Below are 22,163 nucleotides of genomic sequence, written 5' to 3'. Positions count from 1 at the left end.
GGAGCCTTTTCTAATTCTACTTAATAATTGGGAGAAATCAATGAAATATGAAAGCCTGGTTAATTTCTTGCATTTTCCGTTGCAGTAATCCACAAGCTCTTGTATGGGGCGATTCAGGTTGGATTCATGATCCCTGAAATACTAGCATGTATTGCTCCAATCCGCAACCATCGGACCAGATTGGGCATTCATCCAATACAATCCCAATACTTAAAACAATGAGGAGCATAATTCATCTGATCAAGCATAAAATCCATGAAAGTTGTGTGTAAACAGAGAAAATCCAATAGTAAAATTTATAATTGTAAAAATTGAGTCATTGGAATTGCTACACAGAGAGGAGCAAAGAAAGAAAAAGAAAAAGAAAATTATTAAAACAATATAACTTTTAGCTTCACATTGAACAACTCACTTTCTCACCTAAACTTAAGCTCCTATATTGAAATAAAGTGTGTAAGATTCATCTCATCTCAATTAAGCTCAGCAATGGCATCAGTAAGAAGTTCCCCCTCACGCCTTTTGCCACAAAGCTATTGGGATGATATTTTCTTCTCTATATCCCATTATTCAAGCTAGGTAAAACTTAATTACTGCCTGCTGGGAATCCAGCATCTGCTGTCCCTGACTGGCAGCTGAGCTTAGCACTTGTGCCGGCTGCATTGTAGTTCAGCCCAGCACTATACACAAAACACCCTTGATGGCTCTCTGACTCCAAGCTAGGAAACTGAGTTATTCTTCCCTTATCTAATCATATCCCGCCACCACCTTAAATGTAAACAACTCCCTGTCACTAGTTGCACTTGCTGCCACAGAAAGATATCCATATATTTAGTCCTTGTTGCATCACCAGCTTCCCAGGAAGATCAAATGGTTCTAGCAAAACTGACATCAGTCGGTGACGAGAAATTAGCTACAGGAGTTCATGTCTTCGGCGGAAATAAGTCTGATTAATGTCGCATGGACAGCAGAATCTGTGCCTCGTTCTGGTAACTTCTCCATTGTAATGGAATTGTTCGAGTAATTCACAAAGACAAACGTCTCATTGCTGACCACTTGGGAAAGGGAGATCAGCTGAGAACTATAACTTATTGGGATTACAGTTATCCAGTCCGAGGGTGAGTTTGTTTGTTGGTCCTGTCTTAATACTGTCCCAGTCGCCACTAGTCAGACCGGCAAGAAGGTAGGGCCCATAAAGGATCGCCCAGCTCCTGTCAATCCGGGCAGCAGTGGTGCATGTGCAACACCTGCGATGAGGTGGTGTGCATTTATCGCCTTACCCCCTGTCCACGCCTTGTCCGAGCAAGGGTGAGGCGGTCAATGCACCTGCCTCATCTCAAGCGCTGCACACGGCTGCACGCTGCCCAGATTGACAGGATCTTTTTCCACCCCCACCCCACTTCTCAGAAGCCGATTCTTTGTTTTTGTCATCATCAGAACTATTTTTCTGCCAGTGTGAGTGGATGAAGATAAATCTACTCTAGGGGAGAGAGAGGCACAGCCTCTATTAGATAAATGCATGGATAGGAGATATGTTGAACAACGAATGCATATAAGCTAAACACTAGGGGCCTCAAGTATAGACTTGTCCCATATATAGCAACAACACCAGAAAGAGTTGAACTTTGTTCCTTATCCATGGTAACTCGATCCGGGCCTTGGATACCCCATGGCCCGGAGGAAGCATATAGATCATAACTCCAGGCTTCCTTCCTCTCTGGATACTTAAACAGATGGGAAGAAGCGCATAATAGAAATTCCAATAAATAATAGACCTTAAGTAGAGGTTGAAGCATGCTTTACAAACATATGAGACTGTTCTAAAGTATTGAGTTTAGCATATTGTTCAACACCAGGAATTTTTTTTTTTTCATTTAAGAAATGGAGACAACATCGAAAAAGCTCAAACAGGAATTCGGACCCCAATTCTCTCTCTCATTGTCTCTCACCAGCGACTTGGAATCCTCCATCATCGTCTCCGCTCTCAAGCATGTCATCTCCGGTGGAACCTGCAGTAACGACGATGACATTGTTCAACATTTCCTTCTTCCACCATTGATCAACTCATCTGCCACTACATCTTCTTCCTCTATCATCATTAAATCAAGCCCTGAACTTGATCAAGAACAGAGTATACCTCGGCCGCTCCCAGAATCTGATAAATGTGGATTATGCAAGATAGACGGATGCTTAGGTTGCAATCTCTTTGGAGTGTCACAACCTCAGAACAAGACTCGGAAGAAGAATACGAAGAAAAAGATTCTTCCAGTACTTGTTTGACGATGGCAAAGAGAATAATCACTATTGCATCGTGATAGGCCAAACTCAAGAACCACCTTTGTAAAGCTGCCAAATCGTGCTCTCAGAGACTATTTCAATCCATACAAAGACTTCTTCAATCTACAAACCAGCCCAGACTCCCCCTGAGCAACAAACCCAGGAGGTTGCTCCATATACACTTCCTTATGAAGATCCCCATGGAGGAAAGCATTCTTGACATCAAGCTGGTGCAGAGGCCAGTGATGCGAGGCAGCAAGGGAGACAAGACACGAACAGAGGAGAGTTTGGCAATTGGGGAAACGGTATCCAAGTAATCGACACCATACACCTGGGCATAGCCCTTAGCCACCAACCGAGCTTTCAGGCGAGCAAGAGAGCCATCAGCATTAACTTTGACCACATAAACCCAGTGACAACCAATGGCAGATTTTCCAGGAGGCAGTGGAACAAAATCCAAGTGTGGTTATGGTCCAAAGCCTGCAATTCATCTTCCATAGCTGTCCTCCAGCCAGAAATAGATAAAGCCTCTGCAATGCTCTTAGGAATAGGATGAGATGCCACAGTGGAAAGGCAAGTTTGAAAGGTAGGAGATAAACCAGAATAAAAAACATAAAAAGAAATTGGATGTGTAACACAACGACGGGTACCTTTCCGATGAGCAATGGGATGGTCCAAGTCAAAAAAGGGAGGATCAGGTATAGGATCTACAGACGGCAAAGACGTGGGTAGCAACTTCTTCTCTTTAACGAGGTTCATGGTGATACACATGAATGATGGGAGGCCGAACAGGGGGCTGCACAAGAGGTGAAGTAACAAGAGACCGCACAGGAGGCTGAATAACACAAAGGGGAAGATCCTCATCCAAGGAAGGATCCTCAACAGGCTCATGCACATAAGATTGAGATTCAAAGAAGGAACATCAACCATAGCAAAATACTTGCGAAGAACAGGGGAATAACAACGATACCCCTTCTGAACACTAGAATATCCCACAAAAATGCATTTAATGGCTTTGGGGTCTAACTTTGATAACCTTGGAGTACGGTCACAAATAAAGCAGACACACCCAAAGACACGTGGGGACAAAGGGAATAAAGACTCAGAAGGAACAAGCAAAGCATAAGAAAGGCCTCCACGTAGGATAGAGGAGGGCATTCGATTGATAAGATAACAAGCAGTTAACACTGCATTAGCTCAGAAAGTCTTGTCCACCTTCATTTCAAAGAGAAGGGACTGAGTCACTTCCATCAAGTGACGGTTCTTCCGTTTAGCCACACCATTTTGTTGGGGTGTGTTTGAACAAGAAGACTGATGAATGATTCCACGAGTGGTCATAAAGTCAGAAAAAGGAGCAGAAAAATACTCCCGTGCATTATCACTACGCAATACCTTAATATAAAATCCAAATTGATTCTTAATTTCAGCAATAAATGAAGAAAAGATGGAGAACAATTCAGAACTACTTTTCATTAAGTACAACCAAGTCACACGAGAGTAGTCATCAACAAAAGTAACAAAATATGTACAACCCAACTTAGAAGACACTCGACAAGGACCCCATACATCGGAGTGAACCAAAGAAAAGGGATGTAAGGCCCGTTTATTGACACGATGGGGATAATTCACACGGTGGAGTTTCCCAAACTAACATGACTCACAATGTAAAACTGAAAGGGAACGCAAACTAGGAAACAATTTTTGTAAACTCTGTAAAGATGGATGACCAAGGTGACAATGAAGATGATGAGGGGTAGCGATGCTCGAACAAGCAAATGAAGATGTGTCTTCAAGAAGATAGAGCCCGTCGAGACCCTACCTCTACCAATCGTCCACCTTGTCCGCAAATCTTGAAAGACACAAGAATCAGGAAAAAATGTTAAGGAACAGTTGTAGGCTTTGGTAAGTTGACTAACAGACAAGAGATTAAAAGGAAATTTAGACAAATATAAGGGAGAGGTTAAGGACAAAGAAGAAGTGGGTTGCATAGTACCAGTGCCTCTAACTGTAGCACAGGAACCATCAGTTAAAGTGACACTCAAATGAGAAGGTTGTAAAGAGGAAAAGATACCCAAGACAATGCGGGGCGGATGAAACGTAGAGCGCAACCGCAGAATGGGCCCCCTCCACAGCCTCCACAGCTTGATGTTAATCAATTAATTGATTACATCAATGGTTTTTCCTATCACATGATGAGTGCATGCTGCCTATAACATGTATGGTGTGGCAAGAAATACTACTCACCTCCGTAATTTACCCGCTTTCAAGTTAACCAACAGATTGAACAACTTGCACAAGAGGTAAACAATCTGAACTTGACGCAGCTTAAGTTGACGAATCGACAACAACAACTTCTAGTACAACAACAACAGATCCAAGATGAACAACAATATATGAATAACCTATTGAAAACTGTTATGGGGCAACAACAAGATTTTATAGAGCAACAGGAAGGTCTCACGGAAACGATGGACAATATGACGGATGCATTGGAAGATATTCAACAAAATCAAAATACCATGCAGGGGGAGCTTACAAATCTTTGCCAACATAGAAATGCAACGGGTGGGCGTCTGCAGGATATTGCTGATGGAATCAACCGGAATTTTGTGATCTTTGATCACAATTTGAATGCGTTCGCCCATAATCGCCAGCATTACGGAAATTTTAGGACACGAGTGCATTGGCTTCGAAATGTCGAAGGCAATTTGCTACCTTTATCAGAAAACGTCTTGAATAATACATGAGTTGGTCAAATCGAGTGTTTTAGTACGGTTCGCCTTCGTAGATTTGTGCAATTTTATGGAGTTTTTTCTGATGGTGAAAGTGATCGGAGACGGTAATTTCGTCTGTTGGACAAATTAGGGTTATCTTATAACCCAAATGCTACTTTTCCAAATGCTGCTACTGCTCTTACCCAAATCCCTAGTTTATCTTCTGAATTATTTTTTTTTTGTCTGTATTTTTTCAGAATTAGATTTTTTTTGGGTTAAATACACATACCCCCTAAACTGCACCCAATATTCCTCATGCCCCCCTAAGGTTTGGACAAGTCCACATGCACCCCCTAAGATTATGAACAATACCAGTAGGAAAGCTGTTCCCATATGCCTCTTCTTCCTAATCTGCATCTCTCTCTCCACAGAGTCCGACCTGTGACCTGTCTCTCTCTAGTCTTCCATTTGTTTAATACAAAGACTACTTGGTCATTTCAGTTTCAGGATGGACCAAGACAATACGGGGCGGATGGAACATAGAGCGCAATCGTAGAACGGGCCCCCTCCACAGCCTGATGTTAATCAATTATCCGATTACATCAATGGTTTTTCCTATCACATGATGGGTGCGTGCTGACTATAACATGTATGGTGTGGCAAGAAACACTACTCACCTCCGTAATTTACCCGTTTTTTAAGTTAACCAACAGATTGAACAACAGATTCAAGATAAACAACAATATATGAATAACCAATTGCAAATTGTTATAGGACAACAAGAAGATTTTATAGAGCAACAGGAAAGTCTCACGAAAACGATGGACAATATGACGGATGCATTGGGAGATATTCAACAAAATCAAAATACCATGCAGGGGGAGCTTACAAATCTTCTCCAACATAGAAATGCAACAGATGGCCATTTGCAAGATATCGATGATGGAATCAACCAAAATTTTGTGATCTTTGATCACAATTTGAATGCGTTCGCCCATAACCGCCAACATTGTGGAAATTCTAGGGTCCGAGTGCATTGGCTTCGAAATTCTAGGGACCGCCGTGGTGGGGGAGGGTGAGTAGTACCTCCTTCAGCATTTGGTAAAAGGGTCTTATAAGTCATTTTAGGGATGTTAGGGTGATTTGGTTTAGATGTAGGGACAAGAGTCCTTCTTGAGAGAGATGCCGATGTCTGTCCGTGTCCTGTTGTCATCATCGCCGGGGGGTGACAAAATTCAGTGTCTACAGAATGCGTTCACCCATAACCGCCAGCATTGCAGAAATTTTAGGGCCAGAGTGCATTGGCTTCAAAACGTGGAAGGCAATTTGCCACCTTTATCAGAAAACGTCTTAAATAATACAAGAGTTGGTCAAATCAAGTGTTTTAGTACGGTTCACCTTCGTAGACTTGCGCAATTTTATAGAGTTTTTTATGATGGTGAAAGTGATCGGAGACGACGGTTTCGTCTGCTGGACAAATTAGGGTTATCCTATAATCCAAAATGTTGCTTTCCCAAATGATGCTGCTGCTGCCCCAAATCCCTAGTTTATCTTCTTTTTGTTTTTTATTTTTTGTCTGTATTTTTTTAGAGATAGATTTTATTTTTTGGTCAAATACGTATACCCCCTAAAATGCATCCAATATTCCTCATGGCCCCCCTAAGGTTCTGACAAGTCCACATGCACCCCTGAGATTATGAACAATACCAGTAGGAAAACTGTTCCCATATGCCTCTTCTTCCTCATCTCCATCTCTCTCTCCACAAAGTCCAACTTGTGACCTGTCTCTCTCTCGTCTTCCACTTGTTTAATACTAATACTAGTTGGTCATTTCAGTTTCAGGATGGACCAAGACAATGCGAGGTGGATGGAACGTAGAGCGCAACTGCAGAACAGGCCCCCTCCACAGCCTCTACAACTTGATGTTAATCAATTAATTGATTACATTAATGGTTTTTCCTATCACATGATGAGTGTGTGCTGCCTAAAACATGTATGATGTGGCGAGAAATATTACTCACCTCCATAATTTACCCGTTTTTCAAGTTAACCAACAGATTGAACAACTTGCATAAGACGTAAACAATCTAAACTTGACGCAGCTTAATTTGACGAATCGACAACAACAATTTCTAGTACAACAACAACAGATCCGAGATGAACAACAATATATGAATAACCAATTGCAAACTGTTATGGGACAACAACAAGATTTTATAGAGCAACAGGAAGGTGTCACGAAAACGATGGACAATATGACGGATGCATTGGAAGATATTCGAAAAAATCAAAATACCATACAGGGGGAGCTTACAAATCTTCTCCAACATAGAAATGCAACGGATGGGCATCTGCAGGATATTAATGATGGAATCAACCAGAATTTTGTGATCTTTGATCACAATTTGAATGCGTTCACCCATAACCGCCAGCATTGCGGAAATTTTAGGGCTCGAGTGCATTGGCTTCAAAACGCGGAAGGCAATTTGCCACCTTTATCAGAAAACGTCTTGAATAATACAAGAGTTGGTCAAATTGAGTGTTTTAATACGGTTCGCCTTCATAGATTTGCGTAATTTTATGGAATTTTGTTTTATAGTGAAAGTGATCGGAGACGACGATTTTGTCTGTTGGATAAATTAGGGTTATCTTATAACCCAAATGCTGCTGCTGCTCCTGCCCAAATACCAAGTTTATCTTCTGATTTTATTTTTTTTTGTCTGTATTTTTTCAGAAATAGATTTTTTTTTTTTTGGTTAAATACGCATACCCCCTAAAATGCACCCAATATTCCTCATGCCCCCCTAAGGTTTGGACAAGTCCACATGCACCCCCTAAGATTATGAACAATACCAGTAGGAAAGCTGTTCCCATATGCCTCTTCTTCCTAATCTCCATCTCTCTCTCCACAGAGTCCGACCTGTGACCTGTCTCTCTCTCTCTCGTCTTCCACTTGTTTAATACTAAGACTTCTTGGTCATTTCAGTTTCAGGATGGACCAAGACAATGCGGGGTGGATGGAACGTAGAGCGCTAGCGTAGAATGGGCCCCCTCCATAGCCTCCACAGCCTGATGTTAATCAATTATATAATTAGATCAATGGTTTTTCCTATCACATGATGGGTGTGTGCTACCTATAACATGTATGGTGTGGCGAGAAACACTACTCACCTTCGTAATTTACCCGCTTTTCTAGTTAACCAACAGATTGAACAACTTGCACGAGACGTAAACAATCTGAACTTGAAGCAGCTTAATTTGACGAATCGACAACAGCAGCTTCTAGTCATCAATAACAGATCCAAGATAAACAACAATATATGAATAACCAATTGCAATCTGTTATGGGGCAACAACAAGATTTTATAGAGCAACAGGAAAGTCTCACGAAAACGATGGATAATATGACGGATGCATTGGAAGATATTAAACAAAACCAAAATACCATACAGGGGGAGCTCACAAATCTTCTCCAACATAGAAATGCAACGGATGGGCATCTGCAGGATATCGATGATGGAATCAACTGGAATTTTGTGATCTTTGATCACAATTTGAATGTGTTAGCCCATAACCGCCAGCATTGCGGAAATTCTAGGGCCCGAGAGCATTGGCTTCAAAAAGCGAAGGCAATTTGCCACCTTTACCAGAAAACGTCTTGAATAATACAAGAGTTGGTCAAATCGAGTGTTTTAGTACGGTTCACCTCCGTAGACTTGTGCAATTTTATGGAGTTTTTTATGATGGTGAAAGTGATCGGAGACGGCGATTTCGTCTACTGGACAAATTAGGGTTATCTTATAATCCAAATGTTGTTTTCCCAAATGATGCTGTTGCTGCCTCAAATCCCTAGTTTATCTTCTTTTTTTCTTTTTTTTTGTTTGTTTTTTTTTCACAGATAGATTTTTTTTTTGGTTAAATACACATACCCCCTAAAATGCATCCAGTATTCCTCATGCCCCCCTAAGGTTCTGACAAGTCCACATGCACCCCCCTGAGATTATGAACAATACCAGTAGGAAAGTTGTTCCCATATGCCTCTTCTTCCTCATCTCCATCTCTCTCTCCACAGAGTCCGACCTGTGATCGGTCTCTCTCTCTCGTCTCCCACTTGTTTAATACTAATACTAGTTGGTCATTTCAGTTTCAGGATGGACCAAGACAATGCGGGGCGGATGGAATGTAGAGCGCAACCGCAGAACGGGGCCCCTCCACAGCCTCCACAGCTTGATGTAATCAATTAATTGATTACATCAATGGTTTTTCCTATCACATGATGCGTGCGTGCTGCCTATAACATGTATGGTGTGGTAAGAAACACTACTTACCTCCGTAATTTATCCGCTTTTCAAGTTAACCAACAGATTGAAAAAATTGCACAAGACGTAAACAATCTGAACTTGGCGCAGCTTAATTTGACGAATCGACAACAGTAGCTTCTAGTGCAACAACAACAGATCCAAGATGAACAACAAAATATGAATAACCAATTGCAAACTATTATGGGGCAACAACAAGATTTTATAGATCAACAAGAAGGTCTCACGGACACGATGGGCAATATGACGGATGCATTGGAAGATATTCGACAAAATCAAAATACCATGCAGGGGGAGCTTACAAATCTTCTCCAACATAGAAATGCAACGGATGGGCATCTGCAGGATATCGATGATGGAATCAACTGGAATTGTGTGATCTTTGATCACAATTTGAATGTGTTCGCCCATAACCGCCAGCATTGCGGAAATTCTAGGGCCCGAGTGCATTGGCTTCAAAATGCAGAAGGCAGTTTGCCACCTTTACCTGAAAACATCTTGAATAATACAAGACTTGATCAAATCGAGTGTTTTAGTACGGTTCGCCTACGTTGATTTGTGCAATTTTATGGAGTTTGTTATGATGGTGAAAGTGATCGGAGACGGCGATTTCCTCTGCTGGACAAATTAGGGTTATCTTATAACCCAAATGCTGCTTTCCCAAATGCTATTGCACCAAATGCCCTAAATCCCTAATTTATCTTCTGGTTTTTTTTTTTTTTTTTTTTGTCTGTATTTTTTCAGATACCCCCTAAAATGCACCCAATATTCCTCATGCCCCCCCTAAGGTTCTGACAAGTCCGCATGCATCTCCTGAGATTATGAACAATACTTGTAGAAAAGCTGTTCCCACATGCCTCTTCTTCCTCATCTCCATCTCTCTCTCCACAGAGTCCGACCTGTGACCTATCTCTCTCTCGTCTTCCACTTGTTTAATACTAATACTAATTGGTCATTTCAATTTCAGGATGGACCAAGACAATGCGGGGCAGATGGAACGTAGAGCGTAATCGCAGAATGGGCCCCCTCCACAACCTCCACAGCTTGATGTTAATCAATTAATTGATTACATCAATGGTTTTTCCTATCACATAATGGGTGCTTGCTGCCTATAACATGTATGGTGTGGCGAGAAACACTACTTACCTCCGTAATTTACCCGCTTTTCAAGTTAACCAACAGATTGAACAACTTGCACAAGACGTAAATAATCTGAACTTGATGCAGCTTAATTTGACGAATCGACAACAGCAGTTTCTAGTACAACAACAGCAGATCCAAGATGAACAACAATATATGAATAACCAATTGCAAACTGTTATGGGGCAACAACAAGATTTTATAGATCAACAAAAAGGTCTCACGGTAACGATGAGCAATATGACGGATGCATTGGAAGATATTCGACAAAATCAAAATACCATGCAGGGGGAGCTTACAAATCTTCTCCAACATAGAAATGCAATGGATGGGCATCTACAGGATATCGATGATGGAATCAACCGGAATTTTGTAATCTTTGATCACAATTTGAATGCGTTCGCCCATAAGCGCGAACATTGTGGAAATTCTAGGGTCTGAGTGCATTGGCTTCGAAATGCGGAAGGCAATTTGCCACCTTTACTAGAAAACGTCTTCAATAATACAAAAGTTGTCAAATCGAGTGTTTTAATACGATTTGCCTTCGTAGACTAGCGCAATTTTATGGAGTTTTTTATGATGGCGAAAGTGATCGGAGACGGTGATTTCCATTTTGCTTACGATTAACAACGTTTGAAACAATTACTTGACACCCCCGAAACCTGACGGTGTTTGTCTAGTGTTAGTGTTTAAATGAAAATGTTTATTTTACCCTTATCACCTATTCAATAGAAAACAGTAAAATTAAAATGACCAAATTACCCTCCTTCTTCTTCTTCTTCCTGCAACCAAAAAGGAAAAACCGACAGCCATGGCTGCGGTTCCCTGATGTGATGAGCAGTGAAGATTCTCCACATGTCTTGGAAGAGACTTTCTTTTAGAAACGGTAGAAGCCAATGTTCTTGAACAGAGACTTCTACTGACGCGTTTACCCTTCTTAAATCTTATCGCCAATCTTAGTTTCCATAAGGTTTTGAGATCTCAGAAACGATGATGCCTGCTCCAAGGACCAACAGAGACACCTCGATTTCATCAAATTCCGATTCCGGCCTTCAGGTGTACTCGAACTTGCCACAAATTTCATCTTTTCTATGGTAGATTTGATCCAATTTCCTTTAGAACGGTGGGTTTAGTCACACGGTGATTTGATTCTCACATTACACAACCACCCATGTATGAAGGATAAAATCACATAGTGATTTGATTCGTTGTATCATTTAGAAGAACATGAACAAAACTCAAAGACAGCCCCCTGAAATTTGATGATGAGTTGCTCTTTTTTCTCATCTTCAACTAACTTGTTAAACACGTCTGTAACTTGTAAGTACTTGATTCATAAAAATCCATTGCCAAAGCAACGTTGTTTCAGCATTTCTGAAACAAAGATGGATATTCCTCTTACCCAGAACAGTGATAACATCATGGATGAAAAGAAACAATGGGAAACATCATTTCTTTTACAGTGATAACATCCAGGACTAGCTTTTGCTTCCTTCTATGGTAACTGCAGCTGAGTCTTTTTCATAACTATGAGAAATGGAAGAAACCAAAGCCCCTATAAAGCTAGCCCTAAGATAAATTATGTATGTTTGTTTGTTGAAATGTGCCTGTAGGTCATGTAATAATGGGTCAGGGTCGGTGGATCTATTTATGGGAGGCAGTTGTGTTATGTGTTAGTGCCTTCAGTGAAAAAAAAAAGCGAAAACTCCTATTATTCCACACTTTCTTCCTTTTTAATCATATGAACACTTTCAGAAATCAAGTAATCTTTCATGGATGCATGGACGGCGTACCTATTTATTTCATTCAAACAAGTACGTACATTGGAATCCTACAGTGGATGAAAATGAGGGGGAAAAAAAACAAAACCCTGAAAATCTTCCTTGAAATCTCCTATATAATGTATCTTTTTCTTGATTTTTTGGCAAAGGAAAAGTAGATCTGCCCAAAATAGAGCTAAACCCTATGTTAGGAACCTTTTTTCTACCTAATATTTGGGAGAAATCAAAGAAATATGAAAGCCTGGTAAATTTCTTGCATTTTCCGTTGCAGCAATCCACAAGCTCTTGTATGGGGTGATCCAGGTCGGATTCATGATCCCTGAAATACTAGCATGTATTGCTCCAATACGCAACCATCAGTCCAGATTGGGCATTCATCCAATACAATCCCAATACTTAAAACAATGAGGAGCATAATTCATCTGATCAAGCATAAAATCTATGAAAGTTCTGTGTAAACAGAGAAAATCCAATAGTAAAATTTGTAACTTAAAATTGAGTCATTGGAATTGCAACACAGAGAGGTACCATTCTAATTTTCAAACCTTGATGCATCCAATACCTAATGTGGTTGGTTACCAATACTTTAATAACAGCTTTTACCAGGGGATCGAATTAGGTTGGGCTCACAACTGAAATGCGAAAGAAAGGAGTGGACAAACGGCCAATGTAGCATCACTAACCAACCCTTTCCCCTCAAAGCAAAGAAAGAAAAAGAAAAATAAAATTAATTAAAACAATATAACTTTTAGCTTCACATTGAACAACTCACTTCCTCACCTAAACTTAAGCTCCTATATTGAAATAAAGTGTGTAAGATTCATCTCTCAAGCTCAGCAATGGCATCAGTAAGAAGTTCCGACTCGCGCCTTTTGCCACAAAGCTAATGGGATGATATTTTCTTCTTCCATTATCCAAGGTAAAACTTACTGCCTGCTGGAATCCAGCATCTGCTGTCCCTGACTGGCAGCTGAGCTTAGCACTTGTGCCTGCCTTGTAGTTCAGCCCACTATACACAAAACACCCTTGATGGCTCTCTGACTCCAAGGAAACTGAGTTATTCTTCCCATCTAATCCTGCCACCACCTTAAATCTAAACAACTCCCTGTCACTAGTTGCACTTGCCACAGAAAGATATCCATTTGGTCCTTGTTGCATCACCAGCTTCCCAGGAAGATCAAATGGTTCTAGCAAAACTGACTTGCCAATGACATCTGTCGGAGACGAGAAATTAGAGGAGTTCATGTCTTCGGAGATAAGTCTGAATGTTGCATGGACAGCAGAATCTGTGCCTCGTTCTGGTAACTTCTCCATTGTAATGGAATTGTTGGAGTTCACAAAGACAAACGTCTCATTGCTGACCACTTGGGAAAGAGAGATCAGCTGAGAACTATAACTACTTGGGACTGCAGTAATCCAGTCCGAGGGTGAGTTTGTTGGTCCTGTTTTAATGTCCCAGTCGCCACTAGTCAGACCGGCAAGAAGGTAGGGCCCATAAAGGATCGCCTGTAGAGAAGCAAACTCAGGTCGGTCATCTGAACATACAAAGAGATTGTCAGTTGTCTCCAAGGGCAAAAATATGTCAGTAAGTGTGCAACAGATGCAAGTACAAATCTATATAATACACAGGCAGGTATATCAGCTTAAAATAAAATTTGAATATTGAAAAGCTCCATTGATTCTACCTTTTATGGCCTCTGTTCTTAGACCAATGGGTAGCTGAAGAGTCAATTTGTCTCCAAAACTCCATTGCCTTGTGACTGCCAGGAAAGTACCTGGTCATGGGAACATTGAGGAGTCAGCAATCATTATTTTTGCATGCGATATCTGTTAGATGATACAATTATATGTATATATGCATATAAATAAAATAAGAAAAAGTATTTAAGGTAAAATGATTATGACACGTTAGGGGGGGGGGGGTTGAGAAACGACAAAGAAATAAGGGATGAAATAAAAGAGAAAACCAGATGGTAATCCACACCTGGTTGAGGTAAATCCAAATTCTGTGCATTTAATGCTGCCTTGGCACCATTTGAATATGTCCAAAGTGGAATCCGCAAATTCAAGGTTGATGATTGATCTGCTCCCTGTATAAATTAGACAGAGGACCCAATTTATTGAAACAAATGCCTGTAATTAGAGAAGCAAATTGCAGGTGCACTAAAAGAAAAAACTGCCAAAAAAAAAACAAGAGCTAAAGAAGAATTTTGTTGCAAAATTGGAAGACTAAAATGCAACTTCTTGAGACTAGCTTCAAAATACCTCCTTTGTAAAAAATGCCAACGTCAGTCGAAGGAAAGGATCCCATGAAACAACAGGTTCTACTGTTTGATTTAGCACAACCTGTCCAGATTTCCAATCAAAATTGCTTGATATAAACTGGATCACATAAAGACCAGGAAGTGTCCCCTCCTCCTCAAAGTAAATCGAATCTCCTAACTTTGAGAATGATTCGATTCCTAGATAAGTAAGATGAAGGATCAGGACATGACCAATAAATAGAGCACTTGAAGTAGAATTAAATGGGGGGAAAAAAAAAAAAAACAAAACAAAAGGAATGGAAACTTCCTTTTCTCCCCTCCCCCCCCCCCCCAAAACCCCACTTCTCAGAAGCTGGTTCTTTATTTTTGTCATCATCATAACTATTTTTGTGCCAGTGTGAGTGGATGAAGATAAATCTACTCCAGGGGAGAGAGAGGCACAGCCTCTATTAGTAAAATGCATGGATAGGAGATATGCTGAACAACGAATGCATGTAAGTTAAACACTAGGAGCCTCAAGTATAGACCTGTCCCATAGCAACACCAGAAAGAGTTGAACTTTGTTCCCCATCCATGGTAACTTCGGGCCTTGGATACCCCATGGCCCTGAGGAAGCATATAGATCATAACTCCAGGCTCCCTTCCTCTCTGGATACTTAAAACACCATTCGTCAGGGCACGCTCATAATAATCTGCATATGCCATTTCCTTGGTCCATCTAAATAGGTGGCGAGAAACCTACACAGAAAGTAATATGAACCTGAAACATATAATGTCACTGAATAGTCTTATCAAGCAAAGAAAACAAAAATATGAAAGCAAATCCAGGTGTTCTGCTTGCAAAAGAATGTGAATATACATCTTCCAAATGCCAATCAAAATCAGCAAACTCAATTAGGATCAACCATCCACCTCAACTTTCTATAGATGTCGTTTTTATTCCCAACTCTCTTGATCTCTGGTCTTAAGGAAGCCAGATGAGGATGAAGATCCACATCTTTAGCATACCATGCTCAGCATACATCTGGGCTACAACTGGTAGCACTTACAGAGAACACCCACTGTAAGTGTTCCCACTTGGAATGATTAAGATAAACACAAATGGATCTACCTTTAGCATATTGTATGTAGTGCAAGATTCTTCATTCTCTGCCTGCAAAGTGTTTGCAAGGCGTTTTGGGTCAGACCTGCACATGGATCAAGAAAGTGAACGCCATGAAACAATAGTTGATCCTGTATCATCAAATTGATGCCTTGAAGGTTACATAAAGCTCAGGATTGCGCTTCATGTCCTGTCTTAGTCCACAGCATTGGTTGCCAGGAAAAATCTATCTAAGATCGATTGATAGTTAAAACACAAGGATGCCTAATTATATTACCAGAACTCACTAACTGATGTTCCACCCGTAGCATAGCTGTGTGAAGAATTAACGAGATCCATAAAAAATGTCCCTATTTCCTGCCACACCAAATTAAACAAGAATTACAATACTGAATTTTATGGAAAAATAATCATGGCAACATATAACAGGTTTACTGTTTACATTTCAATTGAGAAGATTCCCTCTAGAACTACTGCCACTAATAAACAGATGGGAAGAAACGCATAATAGAAATTCCAACAAATAATAGACCTTAAGTAGAGGCTGAAGCATGCTTTACAAACATATGAGACTATTCTAAAGTTTTGAGTTTAGCATACTGTTCAACACCAGAAAATTATTATTATATTTTTTTTGGGGGTGGGGGGTGGTGGTGGTGGTGGTGGCACTATATGGTGAGAAACTAAGAAAATCAATCTACATTTTGACTATCATGAAAAATAATGATATTAGAAGCAAGACACAATAGGAATTCCTCAAGAATAATAAGCACCCAAGGCCTCAGGTAAGTAATGTTATACAAATCCATGTTCCACTTCTGGAATTTCACATTGAGAGGTGAAAATGAAATCCCTTCTTTCAGACTAAAAGATTTACTATTTGAAGTTGCATGATGTGAAAATTAAAGAAGTCAATCCAACATATACTTAAAAAGTAGTACTCAACTCAAGACGAGAGAAGATGATGTACAAATGAGCCATTTAGGCATTTACCTTGTAAAGCGGATCACCAGTTGTTTCATAACGCATTTGAGATCCAATGACAACTGGGATATGAGTATTAGCATGAAAACCAGAAATGCTCTCCGCCTGGCAAGCAAAGGACAAAAAAAAAAATTCAAAAATTCTAATGATAAGAAACAATAATGATATGTTTGAAAATAAAAGTGGAAAGCTAATTCATCAGAAGTGCAATGTGAATGGTATTAGCTTCTCATCTCTCTTTTTTTTTTTGGGGACTCACAATGTATTCAATTTACTGCCCCTCCATTTATTATTTTATATTTTCATTCAACATAGATTTTACACATGAAAAAAAGTACACATGATCAATAACCAACTAACTAGAACTGTTAAAGAAGCTCCTCTCTTTGTGTGTGTGAGCACATGCCTTCTCTTTCCATTTGATTTATTTGTGTTTTCACTTGTATATTTATTTGGAATTGAGTTGAATTTTACCAAAATATTGTAACCCGTATATTTTAGTTATTTAGAGATCTTACAATTGCTGCAATTTTGCTTCCAAAACAACTGGCTTTTAAAAATCTATCTCATGACTGTGGTCCCTATAATAATGCATTACTACATTATATATCCCTGCACTTCATATAGCTACTAACTATTTACCCTACAGACCCACCAAATTAAAAAAATAAAGCAAATTATGCAGCCATATTGGACTTTTCCTCCCTCACCTGCATAAAAATATTCATGATGCAGAATTTAAGCCATGCTAGCAGGAAAAAAAAAGAAGAAAAGCCTGCAGCTCCAGATTCCTGATCACTTCAGAAACTGATGACCAGTCCAATCATGGGTCCTGTTTAGGTTGTATTTAATTGTAATTAATTGTCCATAGTTGGCTGGAATAGGAGTAGATTAATTCCAGTTCTTGTTTGAGTAGTTTTTCTTTATTTTATCAAAGTCTTAGCCAGAATATGACTATTCATCACAGCCTGCGATTGAGGAGTTTTATTCAATCTTTCCCTTTTTATTTTTTATGTCCTTACCTGTCCAGGAATGTAGTCTTTCCTGATTGGAGTGACTCAGTTTAAGCACAACATTATAAATATATGTAAGGGCTGTTATAAAGGCTTGTTGCTTGCTGGTTCTGTGGATCCAGAGGTAGTAATTTTTGGATTCTGAGTGGAGGCTGCTGCGAATTCCGTAGCAAGGTTCCAGTGGATTCCAGGTAAGGTTTCTGGTGGATTCCAGATCTTCAGTTTAGGTGGATTCCCGAACTGAATCTTCTATCCTATCTATTCTTCTTTCAAATTCAGCTCAGAATTCTGAACTCTCAAACCCTGCCTGCCGCTAACTGTTTTTATCTTTTCTAAAACCTTTATTGATTGGCTGCTCTGCTCGGTAAGTTTCAGCCCTAACTAATTCAGTTTATCATTCAAGTTTCTAGTTTAGGTTTCTGTTCTCAAGTTCCAAAATTTTCAATCTATTGCATGTTTTCCTAGTTCAAGTTAAAGACTTCAAAATTCTAGATTCTGAATCTGAATTCCTGATCTGAACTCTGGTTTCTGTTTGTTATCTCATTATTCATTGATTCAGCACTGTTTTCAGACCTTTCTAGTTGGCCATCGATTCTGCCCTTCAAACCAAAATTTCAGGGCAATGAGACTGATTTCAGTAAGTGAATAAAATTCTCCAATTCTGGTTTAGATCCTAATCCTGTGGTTCTGGAATTTCCAGGGTTTTCTAAACCCTAATCCCTAAGGTGAATAGAAATCCCATTAATTCAGAAAATTGCACATCAACATGCATGGTGCAGACCAACTGCAATCCTTCCTCTCAGGTTTCTTACCTCTTAAGCTTGTCTTTTTGGGTTTGAACTTGGATCTTCAGATTCCAACATAGTATTCCCCAATGAAGTTAGTTCACACAGTATTAAATAAACAAAATTTCATTATTCAAATAAAAGTTTAACATCAATAATAGTTGACCAAAGAATTAGATTTGATAGTTCCACATGTCAGACTTCTCTATTGTTTGCACATACATATCTCTCATTTTCCCTATATTTCCCGTGAACAACTGGAAGTCTGGTACTCTACTCATAGTTGACTACTCTTCTAATTTAGAGAAAATAAAAGGAAGGGGGGAGGGGGGGGGGGAAGATTAGATAACAAGCTATTGTCCACCTTATAATCTTGCGAGATCCTATCATAATTTTTTTTATCAACAAACCATTTTATACAAAGAAAACAACTTCAAAGGATCATTATCTTAACTCAACTCAACTATGCTTTATCCCAACTAAAGAAGATCACTTTCTCTGAACTTGAAAAGGCCAAGAGAGAGAGAGAGAGAGATCTTGTAATAGAATGGTGAAGCAAACAACATCTACAAGATAAAGAAAACCAATGATTATGGCTGTCGATAATAATAATTACCTTCACTGCAAGCAAACCTAGAAAGCATGGTTTATCAAAAAGGTGAGCTAATACCAAATGGTTCTGATCACCCTGCAGACATTTTAAAATAAAACATTTAAGTCAACAAAACAGAAAAAAAAATGATTCGAAAAATATTTGAACTTCAAGTATTAATCAAAAATCAAAGATTCAATAAACAACTGCCTTCCAAACTGGTCAAGCTACAAATGTCAAATTTGTAACTAATCTTATTATGTTATTAGAGCTTCCCATATAAATAGAAGTTGGTGCTCTTTACAGCACAGGTATCTTTCTAGTAAATTATTGTAAAATGATGGTGTGACTAGGGCATCATACTTTCAGAGATAAAAACTATTTTATATTTACAAGGGCAAGGGTTGTGCCTGAAACCATACATGGTGAGTGAACCAAATAGGGGAAGATGCACTATCTAGTTTGGGAACCAATGGTGCGGAAATAGTAATATACAGCAGTTGAATGAAAGACACCAAACAAGAAATGAATCATACATGATATAGTTTCCATACTAACTATTGTCTGAGACGATGTAACATACTAAGTAAGAAAATGATATTGAGATGAACCAGATAAGTCATACTGGCATGCTGTAATATAACATATTAAGTAATAAAATAATATGACATAAATCTTACTGTTATGCTGTATAGCTTATAAAGGACATCATTCATGCCGCCAGTTTCTTCGTTAAGTGACAGATAATGCCTTTCAACAGAATACTTTGATATGACATTTTGAACACGGTTGTAGAAGTACTCAACCATCCACACCACCATATTTAAAGCTTGAGTATTACCAGCCAACATGTATTGATCCAAAAGGCCTGCCAAGATCTGTCAAAGTAAATAAGAATAATGTTTATGATACCTAACTTCCTATTGAGCACACATAATAAGATTCTTGAATCAGACGATGCTACCTTGTGAATGGTGTAGTATGGTGCCCACACTGGTTGTATAGCTTCAAAACGGTCAAACTGCTCAGATGGGAAAGCTGATAGGTAACCTGAGCCCATTTGCTTCTGACAGGCATCAAGTGCAGAAACCACAGCAGACATTTTCTCAAGTAGAGTGGCATTGTAAGTACTAGCCCACATTTGTGCCGAGGCACTCATGTAATGCCCTTCAAGATGCAAACCAAAAGAAGGTTGTCATAAAGCATGCAGATCAAACCTTCAAAAAACTAGAAATAAGAAAGAAAGTCTAGGAAATTACAACCATTATGAGGTTCATGATGAATTCAATCTCACAAAAGATGGCATGGCCTGGCATAAAGTCATTTAACGATAAAATTATAGAAAGATATCAACTTAGAATTGACCAAGGAAAGGGCATAGGAGTATGGGGTGCAACTCGGGCAGGCCTGTGTCAGGAAATTGATGAATTTTGAACGAGATTGAGCACTAGTCTGGCAAAGCTCAGCGCAGTTTGCTTCAAAGTTGAGCCCGAATTCAACCCATGTTACACAGTGCTGCAGAACATATTAGTTCAATGCAAACTTCTGATACGAGAAACAGTCGTTTATGGAACTACCAACCAAACATGTATAAAGTATAAACCAACAAATGAAAGGGCTGATGTTGGATAATAAGAATGTATTGTTACCAAGTTCTTAGATCATTCTACTAGACCAATCCAATTGTACAAAAAAATAAAAATAAAAAAGTCATTTACAGGGTCCAGGAGGATTAATTGGTTTCATAAGTTGTTCTGAATATGTAAGAAATTCAGTCTGTAAAACATGATATATATTTCCCATTCCAATGGAGCATTTTTTTTTTTGCTTAACGCACTCCTCCACAAGTGCAAAAAAAAATACAACTTTTGAATGGCACGTTTAACTGCAAGTCAAACAAATTAAAACTCTATTATCACGGACTAAAAGCAGGATGGCGTCATGGAGTTCTCTTAAGGCCTATGAGCTATACCATGCTAATGTTTCAGTTCTATGAACTACTGCTCTCATCTTTCAGTTAGTTCGTATTGTTTTCCTAGTTGGTATGCTTCTCCGTTTCATATTTGATATTTTCAATGTACATGAAGCCCAAGTAAGTATAGCAAATAAGGAACTACTACCCACCTTCTCCTCCCCCCCCCCCCCCCTCTCCCCCTAAAAGGGGAAATAAAGCAAACCAACAAGAAGAGGGTTATGCGGGAAATGAAACGACAAGTCAAAACAATAAACAAGCAAAGATTAACAAACAGAACTAACCCACGAAATGACCCCGAAGCTCGGTAGTTGGGTCCTCCCATCCTCCATACGCCGTCCCAGGAGTTGGCAAACCTGCCGTCTTTCTAAAACTCCAGACCAAGCTATCCACATCCAACATCAACAAGTACTCCAAGTTTGTCAGCTGAGCCCGCCCATGTAGGGAATTCGGATCCAATCTCACGTCGTGTAGCGAGACTTCCTTGAGAAAACTCCCTGCCTCTTGAGGCTTATTAGTGTTATCAGAGTATTTCATTCTTCTGTACATCATCGCCCAATTACGTTCCTCCCCATCTTCGCTCAAAATCCTCCTAGGAAGCAAGTTGATCCATGCGGAGTCGTCTGTTGGGATTAGATGATAATGCGAAAACATCTCTTCCCTCCAAGTTTCATTCTCTGACGACAAGAGCTCGAACCGGTACGAGTGGGAAGAGAGCTGAGTTGGAATATTCGTGCACTCCTTCCCATAAACAAAACCAGAAGAGAAAACCAATACAACGAGGAAGAAGTAGAAAACAGAGAGCTTGAATATCTCCATTTAGACTCTAAATCTCACCAAAATTGAACCCCCCCAAAAAAAAAAAAACGATCAAACTTCAAACATGTAGTTCAAAAACTCAGCTCAAAAACAGAGAAGCAATCCATAGAACACTATTTATAACTCGGGCCACTGGACTAGTCAGTATCAAACTTAACCCTCTCGTGAAAGGTAAGAAAGATTTCGCGTAAAATGAAAAAATATAGGAATCTGAAGAGATTAAACAAAACACTATTGGGAGGAGCGCGAGAACGACAGATCAAATTCACGGATTTACTGTCGTTCCTATTCACAGGAACGTCCGTGAACACAGTATAGACAGAAGATTTCGATCTTCGAAGCTCTTTCTTTGTTGATTGTAGAGTATAAATAAGAACAATAAACCGTAGTAGTGTAGTAGGAGT

General features: G+C 39.5%; 1 protein-coding gene across 3 annotated transcripts; it reads right to left on the bottom strand.

Moving 5' to 3' along the window:
• Positions 1-345: 345 nt before the first annotated feature.
• On the bottom strand, positions 346-21,807 carry LOC122642154. Of its 3 annotated transcripts, XM_043835578.1 has the most exons (13): positions 21,225-21,807; positions 19,933-20,135; positions 19,649-19,846; positions 18,993-19,064; positions 16,588-16,683; positions 15,872-15,951; positions 15,604-15,679; positions 15,020-15,230; positions 14,494-14,690; positions 14,213-14,327; positions 13,914-14,003; positions 13,009-13,763; positions 346-420 (listed from the first exon to the last, which is right to left on the bottom strand). In XM_043835578.1, exons 1-12 carry the CDS (start codon positions 21,757-21,759, stop codon positions 13,015-13,017), a joined length of 2,622 nt encoding a protein of 873 aa, XP_043691513.1. In that variant the 5' UTR covers positions 21,760-21,807; the 3' UTR covers positions 346-420; positions 13,009-13,014. The 3 variants fall into 3 exon arrangements, with proteins under 3 accessions (XP_043691513.1, XP_043691512.1, XP_043691514.1); XM_043835577.1 differs by lacking the exon at positions 346-420 and having other exon boundaries at positions 12,925-13,763; XM_043835579.1 differs by lacking the exon at positions 346-420 and having other exon boundaries at positions 12,925-13,763; positions 14,213-14,318; positions 21,225-21,806.
• Positions 21,808-22,163: the final 356 nt, after the last annotated feature.

Source organism: Telopea speciosissima, chromosome 10 (assembly GCF_018873765.1).
Source record: "Telopea speciosissima isolate NSW1024214 ecotype Mountain lineage chromosome 10, Tspe_v1, whole genome shotgun sequence".
NCBI classification, from domain to species: Eukaryota; Viridiplantae; Streptophyta; class Magnoliopsida; order Proteales; family Proteaceae; genus Telopea; species Telopea speciosissima.
This window is presented reverse-complemented; position numbering and strand designations above follow the sequence as displayed.

Excerpts from the sequence above, each read along its gene's own strand:
- LOC122642154 (XM_043835578.1), bottom strand. The coding sequence starts at position 21,759 with ATGGAGATATTCAAGCTCTCTGTTTTCTACTTCTTCCTCGTTGTATTG. Across the intron at positions 15,680-15,871 it reads ACATCAGTTAGTGAGTTCTG|GTCTGACCCAAAACGCCTTG; the intron begins GTAATATAATTA and ends ATCCATGTGCAG. Across the intron at positions 14,691-15,019 it reads CTGGTGTTGCTATGGGACAG|GAATCGAATCATTCTCAAAG; the intron begins GTCTATACTTGA and ends TTACTTATCTAG.